At 54.8% G+C, this 24897-nt stretch overlaps 1 protein-coding gene across 4 annotated transcripts in view; it reads left to right on the top strand.

Annotated features, from left to right (window-relative positions):
- The first annotated feature begins 238 nt into the window (after positions 1-238).
- The window catches only part of Unc5a (unc-5 netrin receptor A), a 55709-nt gene continuing 31050 nt past the window's right edge, over positions 239-24897 (top strand). For 3 of the 4 annotated variants that reach the window (XM_087591426.1, XM_087591425.1, XM_087591424.1), the window contains exon 1: positions 239-572. In XM_087591426.1, the coding sequence (XP_087447552.1) occupies positions 503-572 (70 nt within the window). In that variant the 5' untranslated portion in view covers positions 239-502. 4 annotated transcript variants of the gene reach the window in all.

Raw genomic sequence — 24897 nt, 5'->3', positions numbered from 1 at the left:
ATCCACTCCGGGTTCCAGAGTCTTGTCTCTGTCCCTGGAGACTGAGAGGGGTGGTGGGAGGCCTCCCCGCCCACTACCCCAGCTCCTCCCTGGGGGAGCCTCAGGCGTTGCCCGAAGGGATCCCCAGTGCTGGGGGTGGCCCGCGCTCGCAGCGCCGCCCGGCCCCTCCTCCGCTGCCCCGCCCCGCCTCCGTCCTGCTCCGTCGCTCCAGTCCGGATTTTGCGGCGCCCGCCGGCCCGCTCCCCGGCTGCGGGCTCCGCGCGGCGGCTGGCTCGGTGCGCGGCGCGGCTGGCGCTGCGCTCCGCCCCGGCTGCATTGCTGCGCTCCGGGTGCCCAGGGGAGCCACGCACCGCGTGCGCCCCGCAGCCGGCCGCCCGGAGGCAGCTCCGTCCTCTGGCATGGGCCCCGGGGGCGCCCCGAGGTGGGGCTCTCGGCTGAGGCGCTGACAGCCTCTCTCCCGCCCGCGGGGCCCCGAGTCCTGCCCGCTCGTCCGCCCGCGGCCATGGCCGTCCGGCCCGGCCTGTGGCCAGTGCTCCTGGGCATAGTCCTCGCCGCCTGGCTTCGTGGTTCGGGTGAGTCACGCCGCGCGCGCTCTGGGGAGGCTTGCGGGGGACCGTGCGCGCGAACGCTTAGTTCTGGGGAGGAGGTGGCCGTGACCCGCGCGGCCGACCCGTCTGGGAGCCCCCGGAGGCCAAACTTTGCCGGGCAGGACGCGGGGGCCGCCACTCGCTGCTGCGCAGCTTCCCGGTGCGCTCTCCCGGAAGCCTGGGTTCTGCCAAGTCCAGGAACAGCTGTCAGCGCACGGGGCTGGCGAGTGTAGACGCCCCACGCCTCCGGGTGGGGGAAGTTTACTGGTTTCAGGGCCCCGGAGAATGATCGGGGTGGGGGGGGGTTGGAATAATCCAGGAAAGACAAGACTTGAAGGACTCAAAGATAGCGGCTTCGGACCATATGCTAGTGCCCAGAAAATGGGGTGTGTGCGGGGCAAGGTTGGGGGTGGGGGTTAAGATAGCTCTTCCAGGTAGGACTGCCCCAAACAGCCACTCACAATTTCTAGGTTGGCACCTGGCCTCTGCCCATGTCTAGAACACAGTGTCCTCCTCTGTCCCCACCACACACGTTTGCACACGCACACACTCAAGCGTGGAGGCATCCAACAGCCCCCAGCTCTTGCAGCCGGCAGTCAATGTACTGGGGCCCCTGTGGTGGCCTGTGGCTCCTGGCCTCTCTGCTAGAGGCGGGAGGGGGGAAAGGAGGGAGAAGGGGAGTTGTTTGCTGTTGGCTGTTGGTTGGCGGGCTCTGAGAACCTCTCAAACTCCTCAGTCCTGCAGTCTCCCGGCTTGTCTTGTTGGCCACCCTAACCAGCCCCTTCATAACCCAGTCTTTTAGCCCACCTCCTTGCGTGAGGGGCCTCGGGGGAAGGCTTTGTCTTCTCTGAAGCCCGCACCTAGGCTGAGTTGTGGGGGGTCCCTAATCTCTGGCCCCTCAGGACTTGGCGCTGAGCTTCTGTGTATTGGGAAGGGTGCCTTAGCAATTCTCTATGCTTGATGCCCCCAGAACCTGCTTGCAAGGAGGTGATTCCCAGGCTGGCAAGGCCACAGTTTATCCTAAGGGTGTGGATTTCTGAACTGCCAATCCAGAAAGATGAGAGCTCCGTCAAGGACCAGATGATTAAGGTCGATGTCTGGTTCCTTGAAGAGTCTCTGCTCACCGCATCCTTCACCCACCACTGCCTCGACTGCCCTCCCCATCCTGCCCCCTAAGTCCTCTGCCTGGTCCCCCCTGCTCTACCTCTCTCCCCTGTCGATGCACACTAAATCTTCACTTTAACAAGCCCTTCTCCCCAGTAGCCTCCCCCTTCAATCCTGACGGACCCTCAGGTTGAGCCTTCTGCCATCGGATGTGTATTCATGTCGTATATACGTTCCTGTTAGAGATGTGAGTTGCAGGACTGGCCAGGGTCATGAGCTGGGGCTGTCAGGGGAGATGCTGCCAGACCCCATATGGGTGCCCAGGAAATGTTTACTGAGTTGGATATGAGTGAGAGGGCTGTGTGGTCAGAGCTGCATTTTGCCCACGTGAGCACGTGGGTGGGAAATGGCATGGACTGGCATGTGTCCCGGGTCATGGAGAGGGAGGACGCCACTGGGGTGGCATGGTGCTATCATGTGTGTGGTCAGATGAGTACTAATAGGCTGTATGCGTGTGGTAGTTGCGTGCTACTGCACCAGTCCAGTGAGCATTACAGATAGGGGTGACAGACACTTGTAGGTGAGGGCACCAAAACCAGGAATGAAGGGTTGCACCTCAAGAAGCCGTGGATTGGGAGAGCTGCATTGCCCATCGGCAGGACACCTGTTGGGGCCTGGCCTGGGGGTTTCCCAGGGCTGAGAGGTGGGCACCAGTGTCTCAGGGCTACCTGGATCAGAGCCTGTTTCTGGCATTAACTCTCTTGCTGTGGGATGGGGAGCTGCTGAAAGGTATGGGGGTAAGAGTGGGCCCACTTCTCAAAGAGAACCCATCTTGCCCTCCCTGCTCCGGCTCTGGACATGTGTGGACAGATACCTAGGTAGGCTGCCCCTGCCACGACCCTACACACCTGACTTGCTCATCGGTTCCTTGGCAACAGCATCTGGTGGAAAATGTGTCTGTGAGTGGCTGGGGAAAAATGGTCAGCCAGGCAGGCTTTCGGGGTACGGTGCAATGTGTGTGTGCGCGTCTGTGTGTGCGCATGCATGTGCGAGAGTGTGTGTGTGTGTGTGTGGGTATGTATGCACCTCTCTTTGTGTGTGTATGTGCATGCGCATGTGCATGCGTGTGTGCATGTGTGTGTGTATGTATGCACCTCTCTTTGTGTGTGTGTGTGTGTATGTATGCACCTCTCTGTGTGTGTGTATGTGCATGTGTGTGTGCATGTGTGTGTGTATGTATGCACCTCTCTTTGTGTGTGTATGTGCATGCGTGTGTGCATGTGTGTGTATGTATGCACTTCTCTTTGTGTGTGTGTATGTGCATGCGCGTGTGCATGTGTGTGTGTATGCACTTCTCTTTGTGTGTGTGTGTGTGTGTGTGTGTGTGTGTGTGTGTGTGTGTGTGTATGGTGGGGGTGGCTTAGGACTGCTGAGCCAGTGCAGACTCTGCCCTCCAGGGCAAGCATCTACATCACCCAGTGTCACACACTACCACTCACAAAAATCATCCCTCAGCACAAATGCACCTGGGCATAGCCCTGTCTATGCCTGCACACACAGACACCCACCTGCTGTGCCAGATTGTCCCTTTTATACTCTGCCAGTCACACAGCCAGCACATACAACTCCTTACCCTTCGTGTCTTCTTGTCTTGGGTACCCCCAAGACTGTACCGTGCCTAGGAAGGAGAGGCATGGAGGCCAGGCTCTCCTGGAAAGTGCCAGCTGAGGGGCACCAGGCTGTAACATTGCCCTTGTCCCTCCTCTTCCGCCCATCCCTGCTCCCATCACCAGGGCTGCTGGACTTTCTGCCCACCCCCACTCTAGGCTGACAGGACTGTGGAAGAGACCCTCACTCTGGGGCAGAGAGCACCACATTCTTGCTTCTTGCACATGGGGTAGCTGCTTTTGGTGCTGTAGGAGAGGGCTGATTCTATCCCTAGCCTGTTTGTCCCCCCCCACTGCACCCCCTTGCCCATGTTGGAAAAGGCTTTCTTCCAGGAGGCCAGGATTAGTATGGACTCAAGGGGCAAAAACTCCAACCCAGAGGCCCGGGGCCTGGAAACAGCTACCTTTGACCCCTGTCACATTACTTTTCCTGCCTGATGCTGCCACAAGTCTCAGGCTTGCAGGATTAAGCTATAACTTGGGGTACACAGCCCTTTCAGTCGAAGGCCCCAATGCTGCCACCTAGGAACCCCTTCTGTGCGCACGAGCGCCAGGCCCTCTCATTACCAAGCCACCAGGTTTCCATTGTCCCCTCTTCCCAGGGACCCTGTCATTGCTGCCATCCCTCACCCCAGCCTGGAGGGGGTGGGAACTTTACTATCTCCCTTGGCTTTCCCCTCTCCTTCATGCTTCACATCTAATCTGTCACCAAGTCATCAAGCACAGTGTTACTTGTGACATTGCTGTGTCCCTAGCCTTCTTTGCTTCCTCCCATCCCCACCTCCTTTATCTCCCACCTGGCTCACCATAATGGCCATCCCCCACTGGTTCCCTCTTCTCCGCTGAAGGTCTCTGGAAGCCTAATGTACGGCTGTCCGGGGCCTGCAGGTAGAGCCTTAGCCTTGGTCTGGGATGGGCTTGGGAAGGATGAAGGAAACACCTGACCGATGCACCCAGAGGTCAGCTCCATCACTGGGCATGGCCTGCTTGCTGCTGGGCTTGGCTCTACCAGACTAGCTGTTTCCAGACTTGCAGGATGTGGTGCCACCTGGCCTTGACAGCTCCCTGCTTGGCATCCTAGCTCCTTGGCTTTGTTCTGATCCTGGCCCGGCCACTTTATTGCTGGTAGTCTCTCAACCTATCCAGCCTTGAGCTGGAGATCTCCCCCGCAAAGCTCCCCCAGTCCCTCCTCCACGGGGCTCCATGATGTGCTCTGGGTGAGCTAAAGGAAGCCTCTGGTCCTGACGGTTCCTTCTCCAGTGCCTCCCCAGTATCACCATTGCCTGCGACACTATAGACCCTGCTCCCTGCCCCTGCCATGCTCCGAATCACTGCCAGCCAACTGTTTCATGCTTTTCTTCCTGTTCTTGGTAGGAGTTTGGGCCTGCAGGCCAAACAGAGAGGAAAAGAGAAATTCAACTTGATCCACTTCAGCGGTGGACCCCATTCTTATTCCTGACCATGAGCTTCCCCACCTTGTCAAGAGTCAGGGCTGGTAAAGCCAGGGCCCCCACCATGGGGGCAGGCACCAGGCCCAGGACACACATGTATATAGACAGCAAGTCATCATGCATGAGTACATGTTAGTGAACCATGTCTGTTGAGTAGGTATTCTCCGGTGGGTTCTATCCGTCCTGACATCGGCTTCCTTAGAATAGTATTTTCTTATGCAAATAGAGTTGATGCCAAGATGTGGGTTTCTAGGCACATCACCAGTGTGGGGTCTGACCCCAGACTGGACGGCTGAGCTGCAGTGTCCCTTGCCACTCAGGAGGGTCCTCCGCTCTTAGGGGACTCCTGGCCTCTCTACCATGTAGGACAGGGCAGGGATGTTAGAGGCAATAGAGTTGTCTTGTAATCCAAGCCTCAAGTCAGTGGATGAGTAATGGCTACTTCCCAGGCAGTCTCCACATCTGTAGGTGGGGGTCTCTCATTCCTCAGTTAATGGTAGCGAGCTGTACCCAGAGTGCACTGCAGCATCTTGCAGGTGCCCAGGGCCTCTGGCTTCAGCCTCCATTTTCCCTGCCGTTGGAGACAGTGGGTTAGAACTGAGTTGGGCCTTAGGTTGCAGCAGGGCCCAGGACAGAAGAGGCTTCATGTGAACAGCACTGCTCTCTCTGAATCTAGCCCTCTTGGGCTCACAGGGTTTTGTTTGGTAGGTTCTTGCCATCACTTTCTGGTTCACCCTGTCCCGGGACCGTATGCCGACTTCATCTCTGGTATACTGGGTGTGGCTACAACCCCTGGGCAGATGTGAATCCTGATTTGGGCTCTGCCATTTAACTGCTTCATGGTGTTGGACCAGTCACTCAAACTGGTCTGGACTGAACTTGTTGACTTGCCCCAGACTGAGGCTGATGCCCGGGGAAACTGCTTTGGAGCCTGGGGTGGACTGAGAACACAGTAGCGGGCTCTCCCAGGAACTGTTCACACCTACCAAAGACCCTGGCAGTGGCTGGCTGTGTTGCCTGGGAACCAGGTGGGTTCTGGGACAGAGCCAAAGGTGGCTGTAAGGAAAGGTAAGGAAGTTGGGTCCTGCTGCAGCGGGTGAACAACTCCAGTGGTTAACGGGAACCCCAAGGTCAGGATGCTAGTGTTGAAGGCCTGTCCCCTTTTTCAGACACTAATGCCACAGGAAGATTTTGACCCTAGAGTCCATATCCCAGGCAGCATGGGGTAAAAATTTACATAGCCAAGTACACAGCTGTCCCTCATGAGTTCCTCCGAGGATCCTGTGCTCTTGACACCTGCCAAGCCTCTAAGTCCTTACCCTGGACTCTGCCTCTCCTGCACCTCCTCACTGATAAAGGACTCATCTTACCGAAGCATTGTGCCAGCACCGATGTAGGCAGTGAACTGTGGTAGGAAGGGCAGGAGCTTCCTTCCTCTTGGGTGGGAACCAGGGGAGTCTGGCTGTCTGGAGAGGACAGAGCTGAGGGACTAGGCTTAAGGGGAGGACCCTGTTTTTCCAGGATAGGTCTGACTTGTTTTTCTTTGCTGGTTGGATCCAGAGGGCAGGGCATATAGAAGCCATTTCCCCTCCTTGGCTGTGGTTGTTGACAGGTTCAGTCTAGCCCTGCTTAAGACTGGGGGTCCAGAGAGACTCAGTGGATTCCGGGGAGCCCCAGTGGCAACCGCTCCTCACAGAAAACCATAAAGGGGGGGACTGAAGTCTTAGGGCCTATTTTGGTAAGGGAGGAACCCCGAAAATTCCGCCTCTTAATTGGATCATGGTGGGAGTTCCAGAGGGGAGCTATCGCTTTGACTGGTGAGCCCCCAATGCCGGGTTCCTCAGTCTGGATGTCTCTTTAGAAGATTCAGGGTCACCTTGAGCTCCAGGCAAATACGCGGCTGATTGGGAAAGGAAGGGTTAGGGAGTCTGCCTGTGTTGACATACCTGAGGGACAGTGCAGGGACCTCTGAAAGGGGACACTTGACCCGGTATCCCAACCTGACCCTAAAGCCAGGTTGCAAAGTGAACTCTTGGTGTCCCACCCTAGCGTGTCCACCGGGGATCATGTAGGAGGAGTAGCCCCCGATTAGACTCCACCCTCTCCTAGTCGGGGCGGAGCCCGACGTAGAGGAGGCATTGAAGATCCTTCCCAGGTATGCGTTTCTTTCCCGCTCCTTCTCCCTCGTCTCTCGTGATCGTGCCCGCTGTGTGACCCGACCCACAGCCTCCAGACCCGTTCACCCCTCCCCGCAACGCGACCGTCAAGGTGGCTGGGTGGGCGGGGTTCCTCCAGCCAGAGAGACTGCGGGACACGTGGGCGGCGGTGGCCCGCAGTTGCCCGAGCCAGTAAGACCCGGAGTCCGGGAAGCAATTAGCTGCTGCGGGAGGGACGCGCCCATCGGGCGGCGTCCGGGGGGGCGGGAGGCCCGCGCTGTGATCCCCGCCCCGCGCGGCCTAATTAATGCGTGGCGAGCTGGGGCCGAGCCGGGAAGGGGCGGGATCCCTCCGCCCGCCAGCCCGCCCGCGGCCGCCCGCAGGATTAGCAGCTCTTTGTTCAGGGTCTGTTAACAAGTTCCCGGCTGAGCGCCTGGCTGCCGCCTGGGGAGCTCTGTCCAGCATCCGCATGGTCTACAGCCCTGTCCTCTACCTTCTGTGCCCCAGCCCCTTAGACGTGGGGTGAGGAATGCCGTCCCAGAGCCGGAGCAGGAGGATGCCACCCACTATCCAAGCGTCTGGTGTGGGCAGAGACCATCGTTCCCATTTTGTACATGAGGCAGCACCCACTTGCTCCAAAACCCAGAATCTTAGGCAGGCTGGAGCCCCAATCTAGAGCTTTTAAGCCCTAACGCATTTTTAAAAAAGAAAAATCAAAAACAAAAAAAAAAAAAAGCTTTCTCTTTTACGTATCTCTAGCTGGCCTCGGACTCACAGAGATCCTCCTGCCTCTGCCTCCCGAGTGCCAGGATTAAAGGCATGTGCCACCAAGCCTGGCTTCCTAATTAATGCCTTTCCCCTCTGCTGGGAGAGAACTCTAGAGGGGGAAAGAGGAAGGCGACTGTAGACTACTATCCCTGTTTTTCGTTTGTTTGTGTGTGTGTGTGTGTGTGTGTGTGTGTGTGTGTGTGTGTGTGTGTATGTGTGTGTTTTAATTGACTTCCTGATCATGCTAGGCTCTGCCTGGAGGTCCCATCAAAACCTTGAGACCTGGGGAAGATGAGGTCGAAGATAATGGGAGCTATAACCACATTACAGTCCTCGCCCTATGTCCCTGTCCCATTGGCCTTTCCTGGTGTTGCCCATCCTGGTGGAAGGAAGCAGAGGCTTGCGTGGTCTTTCCCACCTTTTCAGTTCACACCTTGCCACCCGATGTCTGGTGTCCTTATTCCTTACACCTGGAAAAGGCCGGCCAGGGCACAGGGCTGTGATTATAATTAGGGAGTTGGTTCTCACCTGTGCCCTGGAGCTTCGCGCCTAAGGGACTTTCAAAATTACTTTATTATAATGAGGTAGAAGCACCAAGCAGCGTGGGACCCTTACGTGCATCTGTGACAAAGATTGAAAAAGTCAACTCTCATTTAAGCAAACATAGGGAGTTTAATGGCAGATATAACCGCAGGTCAGGACTAATCCATGTCTCAGGCATGGCTGGATCCAAAGAGAACAGTGCGATAAGATCCACTTTTCATCCCAGTTCTTTGAGCATTGATGTCATCCCCTAATAACCTCTCCCATCATGGTCCTCAAGTGGCTTCCAGGGACTCCCAGGCCTCAGCATCCTGGTAGGCCCAGGCTGAGGGGGTAGAAATTGAATAGCTCTTCCCTCAGACATGACCCAAATGCTCTAGTCATCTTTTACAGGTCCAGTTCGTATGCTCTACCCATGTCAGTCACTGACGGCTAGGACGGTGCAGGTTGCTTGGGCTTAAGCCCCAGTACCGCTGTCCTGTTATCCAAACTGCTTTCTGCTCCTTGAAGCTTCTTCTCCAGGAGGCATGGGTGGAAACAGCCATCTACTTCGCCCACTTACTTCACAACCTTGTTGACTACAGCAAGGAGCGAAGCCCAAGGGTGGATTAGCCAGGGCTTCGGCCTTTCTTGGCCCTCTGCTTCTAAGCCCCTTCCTCCCCTGAATGCCTTTGCACCCTCTGTGAGCCTCAGCCAGACCTGCACCCAGACATCCCTGTGTAATGCCCACACAGCAGTCCCCTGCGGCCTTGCCCTTGGCTATCTGCTCCTGCTGTGTGTGTCCGTCAGAAGCTGAGCCTGCTCCGGTATCTTTGACGAAACACTTTTCTAGAAACCTCCTTCTGGTTCCTTGGGGTGCAATCCACACACATCTGGTCTTCCGAAGACCTTTTCAGACTCAGAGCAGCTTCTAAGAGTGGTCATTGCTCTATCCCCAGAAAGCAACAGGTTCCCAGAAAGACTGACAGACAATGTTCCCAGTGTAAATAATTCTTTTTTTTTTTTTTTAAAAGTAAGATTTATTTTATGTATGAGTGCTCTATCTGCACAAACACCTGCAGGTCAGAAGAGGGCATCGGATCCCATTACACATGATTGTGAGCCACCATGTGGTTGCTGGGAATTGAACTCAGGACTTCTGGAGTAGTAGTCCGTGCCCTTAACTTCTGAGCCTTCTCTCCAGCCCCCCCCCCCATGTAAATATTTCTGCCGCAACCTATTTCAAATGCCAGGTGGTGTCGGCTAGCTTATAGAAGTCAGCCTCCGGAGCCTGGAGGCACTGGTTTCTGTGCGGCATAACTGCATACCTTGCTGATCCCAGCCCTTTGAAGTGCCAACAAGCCAGCAGAGGACAGACCTTCCTTGCAGGGCTTCCTGACAGCTGCCGGTCAGGAGCCTATCCTGTTGTACCAAGGGTAAAAAGTCAGTGAGGGCTTGCTGGTTTGGGTTCAGAGTATAACCCTGCCTGAGTTAAATCAATTATACAAGCCCCCCCGTGCCTCAGTTTCTTCACCAAGAGAAGGCTTCCCTCAGGGTTGCCAGCATCAAGCGAGTGCTTCTCTGAGAACATCCAGGCCCGCGCAGGCCCACAGCAAACGTTTGGTGGGTATGAGCCACCGCCTAGGCTGCGCCCGCAGCTCCACACAAATATGCTGTTGTTTAGCTTCCATCGCCTGGGTTGTGTGTGTGGGAGCTGGGAGTCTTGCTTGACAAAACAGGCAGAATGTGTCAAGGCCTGGCATTTTGGGGAAGGCGCTCGTTCTGGGGTAACGAGTGCTCATGAGGGGGCTTGGGACAGAAAGCTGAGGAGGAGTATGTATGAGTCACGCACAGTGCCTTGTCCAGGCTTGACTTGTGACAGCCTAGAAGCCAAGTCTGGTCCCCAGGACTACAGAGTAGAGAGAGGTGGCAGTGCCACCGTCGCATTTAAGAGCCAAGGGAAGCTGGGAAAGGGCAAACCACTTGATGTCCCGGAGCTTCCTTCCTTCGGAGAGGGAGAGTGACATAAGCCAGGATCTCAGCTTGTGGTCGCCAGAGAGTTGAAGGAGGAGGTAGAGAGGGACAGGCCATCCTGGAGATGACATGTGGGTGGGTGAGAAAGGCCCACTGGAGCAGGCGGTGCCTGTGGGGGGCCAGCAAGCAGTAGAGCTGGCCATGTCTTCGAGCTGGGGAGTGACAGGCAGTGAGCAGTGTTTAAGGAAGATTAATCTGGCGGTGTGCGGAGGATGGATGGCTGCAGAGAGAGGCTGGAGGCAAGGAGACCAGCCGGGAGGCTGCTGCGGTCATCCAGGCAAGAAATGACAGAGCCTCCCTTCCCATCGAGCAGGCAGCAAGCCTGGAGTAAGAGAGATAGATGTGGGGGACACCACTGCATCTGGATGGCGTGCGTGTGGGGGGCGAGGAGGGGGAGAGGCGAACATGATTCAGAGCTCTGAGCCCGGGGAAGCGGTGTCAGAAACAAAATAGACGAGGAGCTGGGCTGGGGGGAGAAGTCTTTTAAGAGTTGTGGATCCACTATGGTCACCTTACCCCACCCCACCCCACCCGGGTGTAGCTTATGTCTGCACTCATGTTATAAGCAACAGTAACTGGATCTGGCCAAGCTGGGTGTTGTAACAGCACTGGCCTAACCTAAAGCCATGTGCTAGGAGAGAAGCCCTCCTAAGGACTGGGGAGGGAAAGCCAGGCTAGCTGAGGACGGTGGATGTGGCCCAGGAGACAGTGCCTGCTCTGTGCTGAGTAGCTGTCTGGAGAGCTGGGAGGAGACACATGGGGAAAGGCCTTCCTAACAAGCAAGGCAGAGGTGGCCTTAGTACTGGAGATGATTGCAGAAGGTCGTAGCAGGACTCAGCAGGGAGAGGGAGGGTGGGCAGCAGGGGGTCTTGGAGAAACTCTGTGGTAGAAGTGAAGGGGGTTCTGGAGCGACACTAGATTTACTCCCAGCCTCCACAGGTCTTGAGCAGACTCTTCCTGTGGGCTTGTTGCAGTGAGGTGACAAGGTCCAGGGTTTGGGATTACTCTGCTGATCTTGTCCCACACTTTGTCTGCACATGGCACCTCCACGCCCCTCCGATGGTGTGCTCCGGTGGAACGGTCACCCGATTCCCTCAGAGAAAAGAGTTTGACCCCCAGCTAGCCAAACCACAGAAGGAAACCTGGACAGTGATTGGGTCCAGGGTGGCCCAGCCTAGAATTGGGCCAATCAGGATCTTCTGACTTGGAAGTAGAGGGGTTAGCAGGCTGAGGCAGAGGGTCAGGACTATTTGAGCTCCCACAGTGTGTAGAGAGAGGCCAGAGCACGAGAGAACTGGGACAGGTAGAAGGAAGAGACTGTCTTGGAGGCCCCGAGGCCCCAGAGATCGGTCTCTGCAGCTCTCAATGGTGGGAGCTGATCCAGCAACTTCTGAAGCTTGATCAAGGAACTTCCTGCTGTACACTTACAGATGAGGTGTTGGCTCTCGGTGCCCTGCACCCCTAAATGGCCTGATCCAGGATCCAGGAGGAAGATAAGGTCTCCATCCAGAGGTGGGGCTTATATGAGGACATTCAGCCCCCAAGTGGCAGCTGCTACATTCTCAGAACGAGTCCGCATGGAAATCTGATCACCAGCCTCTCTTGGTACATCAGAAATGTCTAAGCTGGGCCTGGAGAGATGGCTCAGCAGCTAAGAGTATGTGCTGCTCTTGCAGGGGACTCGGATTCAGTTCCCAGCACAACTTGACAACCACCTGTAACTGTCTCTCTATGTCTCTGTCTGTCTTATCTGTCTGTCTCTCTCACACATACACATGCACACACTCTTACTCTAATAAAAATAAATTTTTAAAAAGATCTCTGAGCCGCCGTGAGTCCACTGGCTTGGCTAGAACTCGGCTGTCACTTTGATAGGCTTCACCCCTAGCACCCGTGTGTCTCTGTTGCCTGTGTGTCAGGGTCTCAAATGCTCCCTCTCACATTCACTTTCTGGCTTTGTGCATCCCCGCAGACCCATGTCCTTAATTTGCCGAGGCAGCCCCCAGCCCTGTACACAGGCACACCTGCTCTCGGTTGGTCACGATGAGGTTGCCTGTCCGTTCTATGGACAGCACTTGGCTAGGCTAAGTACAAAGGCCACATGCCAGCCCCTTGTACCTGTACCTCCCTGGCCTGCTGCTCCCAGAGCTTCTGCTCAGGTGCTTTGAGATGCAGGCAGGACCTGAAGCATTGGAGTGAGGCCGGCCATAAGCAGGTCTCAGTAGATGCTGTGGGCTTGTATCCCATTCTCAGGGGGCGCTGAGGGGAACCGCTGCTGCTGAGGAAGAGGACGGTGGGGGCAGGATTCTGAGAGAGCCCGAAGGAGGTCAAAGAGCAGTCAGTGGGAACTGTGGCGGATTTGGAAGAGGCCCTAGCGAGCCAGGGAAGATGTGTGTAGACACAGAGACCCCTGGGAACTTACAGACAGGGAAAGAGTATCAGAACTAGAAGGCATGTGTATCGGCTGGTTCTGTGTGTCAACTCGACACAAGCTGGAGTCAGCACAGAGAAAGGAGCCTCCCTTGAGGAAAGGCCTCCATGAGACCCAGCTGTAAGGCATTTTCTCAACTAGTGATCAAAGCGGGGAGGACCCAGCCCATTGTGGGTGGTACCATCCCATGGGCTGGTGGTCCTGGGGTCTATGAGAGCAAGCTGAGCAAGCCAGGGGGAGCAATCCAGTAAGTAACATCCCTCCATGGCCTCTGCCTCAGCTCCTGCTTCCTGACCTGCTTGAGTTCCAGTCCTGACTCCCTTTAGTGATGAACAGCAATGTGGAAGTGTAAGCTGAATAAACCCTTCCCTCCCCAGCTTGCTCCTTGGCCATGATGTTTGTGCAGAAATAGAAACCCTGACTAAATCAGCATGGAAGCCATTCGGGGCTTCAGGGGAGGAATAAGCAGGAGTTGGAAGGCCAGGCATGGTTGCCGAGGGCTTTACAATGTACTTAGTTAGCTACAGGCTCTCTCTGAGGTGGACCCCAGCTCCAGCTCTTTGGAATACAGAATGGACAGACCGAAGGACAGGACTAGACCATTAAGCAAGCGTACACTGAGCACCTACTGTGTGCCTGGCACTCGGTGAGACACTACAGCGGTACAATGAGCGAGGCCGTTGCCCCCGTCTTTGGAGAACCCACGTTAACGTTGGAGCCGATCCCAAACAAGCTGGCAGAGTAAGATAGTGAGAAACGTTTCTGTTTAGGCAGAAGTCAGGCAGAGGGACCACATGACCTCAGGCGTGCCAAGTGGGCGTGGCCCTCCGGGGTCAGGGTCACCGGTGAGAGTAGGTGATCCAGGAAGACGTCCCCATGGAACAGCATCTGAGCTGAGAAGGGACCGACAATGGGAAGGCAGGGTTGTTGGTTTGACCGTGAAATTGTGTGAATGGAGAGAGTGCTCAGTGGCTTGCGTCTGTGTTCGCTGATACTCGGAGCCGCTGCGACTTCCGGAAAAGGCACAGTGGAGAATCAGAGTGACTGAGAGTTCCTCTGGGCCACATCTGATCTTGTTAAGCGATTTGGGAACTTCAGAAGGCCTGCGTTCCGTCACAGCGTGAGCCCAGGGCCAGACACTCCTCTGCTGTGGTTATGCAACAGAAGAGCCTGGACTTGTGCTGACCGGGAGCTGATCATTACACCTCAGGCAGGGCTGACGGCAGGAGCGGGTGCAGGGAGAAGGCCAGGCAGGCTACTTGAGCCCTTTGGAGTTGCGGTTTGCCAGGCTGTCTCCTCATATCAAATACCAACGTGCAAAGAAGCTTACAGAGGTGTAGTGAAGTCAGGCGCGCGCGCGTGCGTGCGTGCGTGCGTGCGTGTGTGTGTGTGAAATTCACATAAAATCACAGTCAAATGACACTTGGAACACACACAGTGTGGCTGTTGCTCTATCACATGGATTTTTGTCATTCCCAATGAGACCCACTCCTCGTTCCTCCATGTTCCCACACGTGACAGACAGCGCCCTGCTTTAAGTCTCTCTGGGTCAGCCCATGTGGACGTCATAACAAATGGGACGGTGCCAACAGTGACATAACATGGAGGCCACCCCAAGGCAGAGTCTTCATCCCCACTGATGGTTCATAGTCCCTGTGTGCTGGCCCAGTTTCGTGGCAAACATCTTTACGAGTTGAGCCACATGTCCCTAGCCCTACTGCGTTTAAAGAGACAAGTTTTTGGTTTCTGACGCCACAAGACTGGTGAATGGTTTGGGTGACACAGAACACTTTCTGCACAGGAGAGGGAAGGAACCAAACCAACGAAATTCTGGGTAGCTGGCACCACCTTAATAAAGTTCACTTGGGGGGTTGGGGATTTAGCTCAGTGGTAGAGCGCTTGCCTAGCAAGCGCAAGGCCCTGGGTTCGGTCCCCAGCTCCGGGGGGGGGGGGGGGGGGGAGAAAAGAAAAAATAAATAAATAAAGTTCACTTGGGAATTCCTCCAAAGCAAAACAGAAAACAAGGCGGGCAGGGAAGGCCAAGGAGAAAGAAGGCCAGAGGGCAGTGGGGGAGGGCAGTGGGGGAAGAGCTCTCCACACCAGCCAGGAGGACTCACAGACTGTCACAGCTGTCATTGGAAATCTTTACCCAGAGAGCACTGGGTAATGCAGTTGCCCGAGGTGATGGGGAGAGGAGGGAAGCAGAGGTCAGAAGTCAGGTCACAAGAGAAGGGAACACACTTGCCAAGAGGACAGGAAAAGTGGGGGAGGGGAGAGAAGACAGAGACGCTAAGCATTTGTACGCTTAGAGAAACATGCCAAAGAGCACCTGAGCTGAGAGCCAAGTGACCCAAGAGAGAAATGTCCCTAGTCCTGTTTCTGGGAACCCTTCCTGCTCTACAGGGATCTCCCCCCTCCCCTCCCCCTCCCCCTCCTCTCCACCCCCTCCCCTCCCTTCTTTCTTCCCTTCTGCCCTTTTCTCTTTTGTGCTTTTCATTAATACTCTGCTCTGAAGTCGTAGCTTCATTTTTCTGTATAACTAGAATTGAAAGAAAATCGTCCAGAGGTCTAAAGTAAGCCACCAGCCTCCCGATCTCTGGCCCAGAGGCTGAAGTGCCTATTAATTGCTTGCTCCCACTTCTGGCTGTCTCAGGCCATGCTGTTTTGAACATTTCTGTACTGGTATTTGCTTAAATACTTCCTTTCCATTCTCTTGGGCACACTCCAAGAATGGGGTTGCTGGGCCCGGTGATTCTTGTGTTGAACGGGCTCGGGAAACCCAACCTCACCTGTACCACGTTATATACCCAACCAGCAGTGCATGAGTTTCCGGTTTCTCCACACCCCATGCCTGCCTCTGAAACATTGTACTCTTTGCAAAACTGTTTTTCTCATCTCCAGGTGCACCCCTTTGTTGGTCCCAGAGTCTGGGGTTGGCATCTGAGACTGTGGCACTGAAGTTGACAGGGAGGTTACAGTGAGCTGTCTGATTTCTGGGTCTTCCTGTGCCCCTCCCCCACAATCCCCCAAGCCGAGAGCTGTCCATTCCACCCCTGCATCATTCCTCTGTGTGTGTGTGTGTGTGTGTGTGTGTGCGCGCGCGCGTGCATTCCAAGTGTCATCTGACTGTGTGATTTTATGTGAATTTCACATTAACACACACACACACACACACTGTACACACACATTTCTCATCACCAGGACAAATGTTGCTACCAACAATGCTGGTGCTAATTTGCCAGTACAAGGCTGTGATCACGAATACATTAGCATCTTCACGTGAAAGCATTTCATTTTTTTAGTGATTAAGAAGTATTTGTCTTAAGCATTAGGGTGGCATGCCGCAGGCCTCCGGGGAAGTGGAGGGAAGGTGAGGGAGTCCCCCACATATGATAGCTTTGCTGCCTGTAAGAAGTTAGCACTCCACCCTTCCAAAGCTTCCTGGACGTGGGGCTGAGTGTGGCCAAGGCAGGCAGATAGCAGGGTGACAGGGAAGATGGTGGAACCAGAGGACGCATCCTCAGATCCAGGACTGGGGCCCATTTTTTCCGTTTCTCCATGGTGATCCAGTCTCGCTCAAATGTCACATCAGACCCACAGCCTGTCACTCCCTGCCACAGCTTCTTCATGGCATTACGAGCAACGATGCCATCTCAAGTGCATCGTTTCCTTCTTTACTTCATGCCTCCCTCCTCTATAGCTTACGTTTGAGGACAGGGACTCTGGGGTTTTATGGTCACCGCTCGTGTGTGGGGGTGGGTGGATCTGCAGATATGTTAATGGACAGACCTGACCCTCCTTTCTTCTTTGCCACCTCCACTCCAAGGTGGTCTGGGTGTTCCAAGAGCCGCTGTGAAGGGTTCCTCAGTGAGCAGACTATCTCCTCTGGCTGTTGGTGACAGCCTTGTTGGTTGGATCTTCTCTTTCTGGGCCTTTTCCCAAGCTGTATGGCTCTCTCCTGCCCCTAAAGGAATAAAAGACATACCTGCAGGGCTGTGTGCCTTCTAGTGCACTGACCAGCGAGTGTGTGTGTGTGTGTGTGTGTGTGTGTGTGTGTGTGTGTGTGTGGAGAGAGAGAGAGAGAGAGAGAGAGAGAGAGAGAGAGAGAGAGAGAGAGAGAGAACAAACGAACCAGGCTCCTCCCTGCAGGCTTCTCTGTAACAACCATGCAGAAGGCCCTCTGTACCCTTCTTTACCTCCCAAACTCCTGTGGGCCTGCCCCCCACTCTGCGTGTCCCCAGGTCAGAGCCTCCCCCAGATTCCCACCCCTCAGTGAAAGGGAACTAACTGGAAGCTTTTATCATTCGGCAGAAGCAACATCAGAAAACAATTATTGTTTTAATTACCTGCTGTCGCCGTACAAGACAGGGAGGTTGTAAAGTGTGATGGAATCTTTCATGTTAATGGACGCCAGCCTGCGCCAGGCCACGATTTATGTGGGTGCAGCTGGCAACTTCCATCAGCCGGTGTGGAATCTCTAAACCCCCTTATCTCCATCCCTGCAGTGGGCACCCCTTTTGCCCCGTCACCTGTCTCCTCCCAGGAGAGCCTGCAGCCAGCAAGCAAGGGCCCAGGCATCCGGCATCCCTGTGAAGGAAGACTGTTGGGTCAGCGCCTCTTCCCCAACACCAAAGTGAAGAAGTGCTTGTGTGGGTTCAGGCCTGCTCCCCACCACCCTGCTGTATCCTGCACACCCCTCACCACACCCAGATGGTGTTCTGGTTCCGTATAGGATTCCTTCTGTGCTGGTCCCACCCGGAAGTCCTATCAACCCACCCTGGCTCTGCTTCCCCTCCCCCACTTGTCCCGCAGAGATCCTGGCCACACTGACTAGTGCTTCCTGGCTGAGGTCTTCAATTGCCTTCCACAGCCCGTAGTGTACAGCCCTCATTTGCAGACATTGCCTTCCCCAGCAACCACGGCAGCTGTGTTCAGACCCAGAACTGACACTCTTTTGCCCTGAATGCATTCATATGTTTCTTCATTGAGGCCTCACAATGGAGCTTTGAAGAGATCTTTGAGTATGGGCCCATCTTACAGATGTGAAGACAGAGGCCCAGAGAAGTCAGAGGTCAGGCTAAGGCAGCATGGAAGAGCCGATGTGAGGTCAACCCCCCATGTTGGGACTTGCTCAGGAGGGAAATCCATTGCTAGCTGGGTTTTGATTGAGTTCTTAATTTTTGAGATGATGTCTTGCTATGTTACTAGGTTGTCCTTGAACCCTAGGGCTCAAGTGATCCTCCTGCCTCGGCCCCCTGAGAAGCTGTGCAGGCATACCTAGCTTCGTTTTGGCTGTAACCACAACTTTTATTATTATGACTGTTTAACCCGGAGTTTACCACTTAACTGCTTACCTCACTTTTCCTCACCCGCAGAATGGGTGCAGCGGCCATCCATTATCATGATACCATGGTACTGGTGTGTAACCTTAGGCTGTGAAGATGAGTAGTATTCAGGTTGTACAAGTCGATTGCCTCTATATCAAGGAGTCTCATCCTTTCCTGAGATGAGGGGAGAGGTTGAAGTCTTGGAAACATTGTAATCAAAGTCGTTCTTTAGAAAGATCACAGTGAACAGCCAGTGGAGGACAGGAGGGGAGGGAGAGAAAAAGCATCAGCCAGAACGGACAGCAGGGTTTGCTCACCCTGGGGAAGGGGAAGATCAAGGGCCTGGGGCAGGCTGTCCTCTCTCAGCACACACGTGTTCAAGCCCCCCCTGGTGGGTGTATTGGGCATCTGGTACTGAGGTCCTCACTAAGGCAAGCTATCTGGAGTAAAAAGCAGACAACTGGGGAGACCACTTGGGCTGTTGTGTGGGAGCAGGTAGGGTTTCTCTAGGCCTCCTCAGAGCTGGCTTCCTCTCCTGGACAAGCTGGGGGGCTGGCTGTGGGCTTGCCCTGGACGACTCCGCTTACCGGTTTACCAGCTTGCCACCTGTTCTCTCATGCATCAGCTCATGTCTTCAGCAAGCGCTTGACAAGTGCTGCTCTGGGCTTCCAGCCTCCTGCCTGGGCTGCCGGGGTGTCCAGCGAGGCTGCACGCACACCCTCATGGAGCTGATATTCAAGTGCAGGGGGCAGGCAACACCCCAGTGAACAGATGAAGACATGAAATAATTACACGCTGTCAGGCATGCAGAAGAGAACAAAGGAGCTGAGGCAGGGTCCCCCCCCCCCCGTCCCTGTCCTGTCTGTGGCTGAGAAGTGACTCTCTGCTCTCAGGCCCTGCGGTGATGCATGGACGGCATTAGTGGGCCAGCCTGTCTGATTCGTCTCCCTGTCTTCCCTGGATTACTGTCCCGCTTCGGCCATCACTTGAGCCTCTAATATATTCCCCAGGGCTGGGGAGGGGCCATTCATTTAAAGATCTTTCTATTGAGTCTTCTCTTCCGTGGACCTTAAGGGGAAGAAAAATGCCAAGAGTAGAGGGAAAAAGGGAGCCAGAGAGATGGGATGTCAGAATGGCAAGAAACAGCAGAGTTTGCTATTGCTGGCCCAGGGAAACACTCTCTCCCCTTCTGTCCTGTCTCCGGATGGTTCCCCACTTCCCCTCATCCCTCCCTCCCTCTACTGGAGTCCCTGTGAGCCCAGCCCAATCTCTTAGGGAGAAGCTGTGAGATGGAGTCTCTGATTACAATTCAATTTGCCAGCGTCCCCTCCCTCCTGGGTCTCTGAGGAGCAGTGCATTTGTTGTGAGGGCTCCTGCGGGATCAGCCTTGCTGTTCTGGGCCAGCGCTGCTGTCAGTCTGGGCCTGTCCTGCACCAGGGGTGAAGCCAAACACTGGCTGAGCAATGCAGCAGCCACAAGGCAGGTCGCAGGCCGAAGGGGACAGTCGGTCCTATGTGGGCCCTCTCTGGCACTCGTATGACATGGCTGGCAGCCACCACGTCTTCGGGACTTCGAGCGGCCACTGCGTCTCATGGAAGTGTTCTGTTTTGCTGGCAAGGCCCTCAACTTTATGAGCAGCACTGCCAAGGAAAGGTGGGGTTCGGCCCGGGTCACTTGGGAGGACAGGTGTTCTCACACAGAACTTGGGCCTGACGATATGGCCTCGATGGCTTGTACACCTACAAGTGGACATTGGCCCTGGGCAATGGGAGTGGAAGCGCCCATGGGTGAAGGTGACCTTGCTGCCAGCTCAGGAAACCTGCCCTTCACAGCCAGCCCCCCACAGGGGGACACTCAGGGCTTCCTGCCAGTCTTGTCTTTCCCTGTCAATAGTGGCTGCTGGCCAATGCAGTATGCAAGTCCCCTACAAACGCTCTTGGGTGGGAGCCATTGGATCCCCACCAGTGGTCAGGAGTAGCCTTCATCCAGAATTCTCCAGCCACCGAGGTCCAAATTTCAGGAGAGCCTCTGATCCTTTCTCACGGTTACAGATGAGCCATAGCCTCTCATGCGTTTCCCTCCTGTGCTGGCATTTCCTGCCTGGCTCCGTCTCCTTCCCTCCTGTCAAACCTATGAGCTAACTGGGCCCTGCAGAGGACAGCTCTGAGCTCCCGACGTGCAGGTGTGTGGCTGAGCGGGGAGGAGGGCGGTGTGGAGATGCGCGTGGCTACATGTGCACCTGAGCAGGAGTGTAGAGGCAGCCCTGTATAAAAATGTCTCAGAAATGGACTTATCTGGAATTCAAAGCAACTGGCTTTTTTTTTTTTCATCGATAAAGAGCTGACGAACTGAAAGGAAAAAAACAAAAGATCGGACAGCTAAACAGCCTTCTTGGTGGAGAAGCGGGAGATGTGCTTTTGGGCAAAGAACCAAAGCTCTTCTCTCTCTCTCTCTCTCTCTCTCTCTCTCTCTCTCTCTCTCTCTCTCTCTCTCTCTCTCTCAAATAAAATATCTGGAAGAGTTTGTTTACGTATGATAAAATCATGGAGTTTGCAGTTAAATCTCAACTCTTTCGGGTAGTGTAAAATGCCAGGCTCGTGAAGGGTGGATTAGGGAGGCCTTACCTTAAAGGCATCGGGCTGGGCAGAGGACGGCACTGAATTTGGATTGGGGTCACATCATGGAGGCTGTCTAGGTGGAAGGGATTCAGATCAAGAAGGACAGCAGTGTGTGTTGGACAGGATAAGAAGGGAGCTGGAGAAGTCATCCATGTTCCCTTCCCCCATCCCAGGGTTGAGGACAGATGTACCCGAGATGCAGCCCGGTGGGAGGTACACCTGTTAGAGTTGAGATGGGCATGTCGGCCACAGATTGACTGGTGTGCCTTGGTAACTCAATTTGCACATCTGTAGAATGGAGGCACTGATCCCTGGCGAGAGCCCGGCCTTCCAGAGATGTGAGAGCAGCTGACATTGTGCAGGCAGCAGTGATGGTGACATTCCCGAGAGCTGAGTGGCTGTTGAGACAGCTGCGTGGAAAGGAGACCAGTCCATACAGGCAGCCTGGTCCACCTGGGACAAGCTCAGGGAGAAGAGTCTGTGGGGGAAACATAGACGTCTACAAAATCAGCGAGAAGGGGCCACTCCGCTCCTTGACTCAACTGCTGCCTCACAGGCAGCCCCCTCCCCATCCCAGCCCCCAACCAAGCTCAGGAGAAGGCAGGTTTAAAACCAATAACAGGAAATCCCGCTGTACTCGGCAGGGAACAAACTTTGAAAATCGTTTTCCCTAGAGGTGATACCGGCTGAAAATATAAAATTGCTTCCAGAAGGGTTTAGATAAGTTCGTGGATTGCAGAACCAGAATGGTTCCTGGGCAAAATTAGAATGTGAGGAGGCCTCTGCCCCATGAAGACGATGTCAGAGAGGGAGTCCCACCAGAGCAAGAAGCCTGGGCAGCTATGACCACCTGCTTGCACTGTCTGCATGCGAGTCTGCAGCGAGGCACGCACAGCGTCTTCCCATCTGATGGGGCTGCTTCCCCTCTTACAGCTCATTTTTGCTCTGAGGTCCCTCTCCACCCCATCCGCTGACCCCCACAGATACTCCAGCCCCCATGGTTGAACCCTGTCATCCCCACTCCTGCCCCCCACCCCACTCTAGCACTCCTGTTGACCTCCGACCTGTGGATATTTTTCTAGCCACACACCCATGTTTGCACTTTCAATGGTGCTGGCCTCTGTCTCCCACTCAGCATCATAGGGAGGCCACCACTCCCTCTGTGCACCATGAGATGGTGAAGACTGAACCCTGCCAGGCTCTCCAGGGACCACTATTGGTGGCCAGCCAGTCTCTCCAGCTGCCCTCCCATTGCCTGTCTCTGCCTTGCTTCTCCAGAGTCCCAGCAGAGGCTTCTGGATTGGGTTGATGCTTGAGCCCTTTAGGGACCTACCATCCTAGAAAGCTTTGGGCACCAGAATAGAGACATGGTCAGGAAGAGAAAACAGGCTGCTTGGGTCTCTGCCAGGTTATCTGTCTGACGCAGAAGGCCTTCTGGGAGTGGGATGAACAGAGACAGAAGGGCTATGGAGTCTACTTTCCCACCCAGGTTCCCAAGTTGCTTTTAGTTCTTTCTGAGCAAACACAAAGTTAGTTGGCTGTGAAGTTCGCCAGGACTGGTGCCTTAGTACCATGGACAGTGGTTCAGTCCCTGGACAGCTCCCGGTCCCTTTCACATACTTAAAGCCGATTTAATTAGACCTGTGCCCTGCCTTAAGGTCTCTGCTAGTTCTTGAGGGGTCCCTGTCGGCACCCCTAAAAGCTCTCTGGGGGAATTCGCCCCTGCTGTGTGCCGGACACTGTAGCATGAGGAAGTTACTGACAAGGGCAGTCCAGTGTGGAGCTCCCTTTGTGGGTAGAGACTCTCATCCTGTAGGCATCCACTGAAAGTCTCAGATCTTTTCCCAGATAAAGTGGCTGCTGTGGTTTGGTGTGGCCCAAGTGCCCCCCCCCCCGTCCCATGCGAGAGGCTTGCTTCTCAGTGTAGTAGTGAAGAGGGTAGTGGGCCCTTTAAGAAGTGGGGTCTGGGCTGGGGATTTAGCTCAGTGGTAGAGCGCTTGCCTAGGAAGCGCAAGGCCCTGGGTTCGATCCCCAGCTCCAAAAAAAAGAACCAAAAAAAAAAAAAAGAAGTGGGGTCTGCAGAGATGTTCTTGGTACATTGGAGGCTCTGCTCTCAGATGAGGTTAAAGCAGTATCCACGGACCCCTTGGCTCCCACACAAGGCTGGTTATAAAGAACACAGGTGGCCTCCTCAGTGCTCTGGCTTTCTGTGTGGTGGCCTGACCTGTTCTTAGGCACACTTCTACTACTGAGATCTACTATCAGCTTCCAAGAGATCCTCACCAGAGGTTGAACCAGGATGGTTTCTCAACGTCCACAATTGTGGATGAAGGGGTAGGGAGATACAGCTCGTTTGTCCTAGCAAGTTCAAGGCCCACAAAACCGGGAGCTAAGTAAACCTCTTTCTTTATAAGGTTAGCCTGCCTCAGATACTCTGTGACGGTAACCAAAAAGTGGACTAATACTGTTACCACGTTTTCTTAACACACCTGGCTCTGCTAAGAGGCTAGTGAGGTAGGAAGCAGGGCTCCGTGAGGCTCATTCTGATGGTGCTGTGAGATGCTAGGGAACCAGTCCCCTCTCAATAAAAGCGTTCTCCAGCTCCCCAGTGCATAAAGAAATAACATGTCCTTTACTCGAGTTCCTTTCTGATCTGCCTTGCCAGATTCATCTTCCTGCCTCTCTGCTAGTGTTTTAGATTTTCTAGCCAAGCTATCTTCTCGGTTAAGAATCTTCTGGTTGCAGTATGATAGGAAAATCAGTTCAAATAGACTTAAACAGTAAGTGGGTGTTACCAATTCTTGCAACCGAAGAACCCACAGGTAGCATTGACCGGGGAAGGCTGATTCCTAGGTGTGGTCAACCTGGACTGTTCTCTCAGCCCTGAAGTCTCTCCATACCCTCTGGCGACAGGGTGGCTGCAGCAGCTCTGGCCCTCAGTTCTTTATCCCACTCTTAGGTCTATACTCACTCCTTCCCATGCCTGTTCAAGTAGCTGCCACTCCCGAGACAAGAGACGCAGTTGACTGGAGCCAATCAGGATGCCTCCTGGAGCTCACAAGTCATAGTTCCATTCAAACCGCTTGCCTAATAATGGAACAGTGGGACTCCTCAAAGAAATGGAGCTGTTGTCTGTGAGGAAAGGAGGGACGGAGGCCAGGGATGCAGCTAAAGGCATCCGATAATGGAGCTGCCGTCCTCTTCTCTGTTCCCTGCCTGGCTTGCTGTATCCAGCCATTCCCCCCTGCTGATAGCCAGTGATCTTCAAAGGAGACCCTTTTGCCAATCACCTCTCTGACATCACATCCACTCATAAGGTGTAGCTACCTGGTTGTCTCCCACTCAAGTGAATGCTCCTCAGTTGTGGCCCCACCCTTCTGGCATCAGAGGAGGGTGGGCGGAGCCAAGAAGCCCTGAGCTTGTGACAAGGTCTGCAAGAAATGGGGAGGGTGGATGTGCATCCCAGGACTGGAGCGATGGATGGCCATGGCCACACTGGCTCAGTGGGGTGCGATGACAGCATCAGTACACCCCAGGAAGGCCCCTGGTCAGGGAGAGCAGTGCTGTGCCCGGATCACACAGCCTGGGCTTGCTCTGGCCTGCGAGTTCTCGACCTTGTGGCTGCACATTGGCGTCGGGGTGTGCGTGGAGGAGGTGGCCTGGTCTTTCTCCTCTTCCCTGCTTCCTGCTTCTTTCACAGAGCTGCACAGGGCCTCAGGGAAAGGAAGAGTAGAGTGTCAGGAGGGAGGAAGTTGTTGGGGGGAGGCTGAGAGGCATCAGGGGGAGTTTGTGAGGGGCATGAGGACATGGGGCTGGGATGCGAACTGGGGCACAGTGTGAGAGCAGAGAGCAGTTATTCCCACCAGCCCGTCTCACAGCGTCCTTAGGGAACCCATCCTCCCCCTCACCTCAGAGATCCTGGGCTCTGACAGGGACCACCTCCTCATCTCCTTCTCCCCTCTGGAGAGCTCATCCTGTAAGGGGCTGCTGGCTTTGTGCATGGCTGGAGTGGCAGTGGGCCTAGTGAGGATTCGATGTCCAGGGAGTCCCACGAGCGATGCCTAATGGAAGCCAGCTTTAAGGGAAAAGGAGATTCCTCCACCCAACCTCGCTTGTCTGTTCTCTGAATCTGAGCCAAGAGGACTGACTGGGGTCTAGGTCAACTTCAAAAGCACCTCTTGTGTTTGGGACAAATGGCACCAAAGGGGAGACCCATCCCCATGGCCCATACT

Source organism: Rattus norvegicus, chromosome 17 (genome assembly GCF_021556685.1).
Source record: "Rattus norvegicus strain SHRSP/BbbUtx chromosome 17, alternate assembly SHRSP_T2T, whole genome shotgun sequence".
Classification (NCBI taxonomy): Eukaryota; Metazoa; Chordata; class Mammalia; order Rodentia; family Muridae; genus Rattus; species Rattus norvegicus.
Note: the sequence above shows the minus strand (reverse complement) of the source record. Positions and strands in the feature narration are given on the sequence as shown.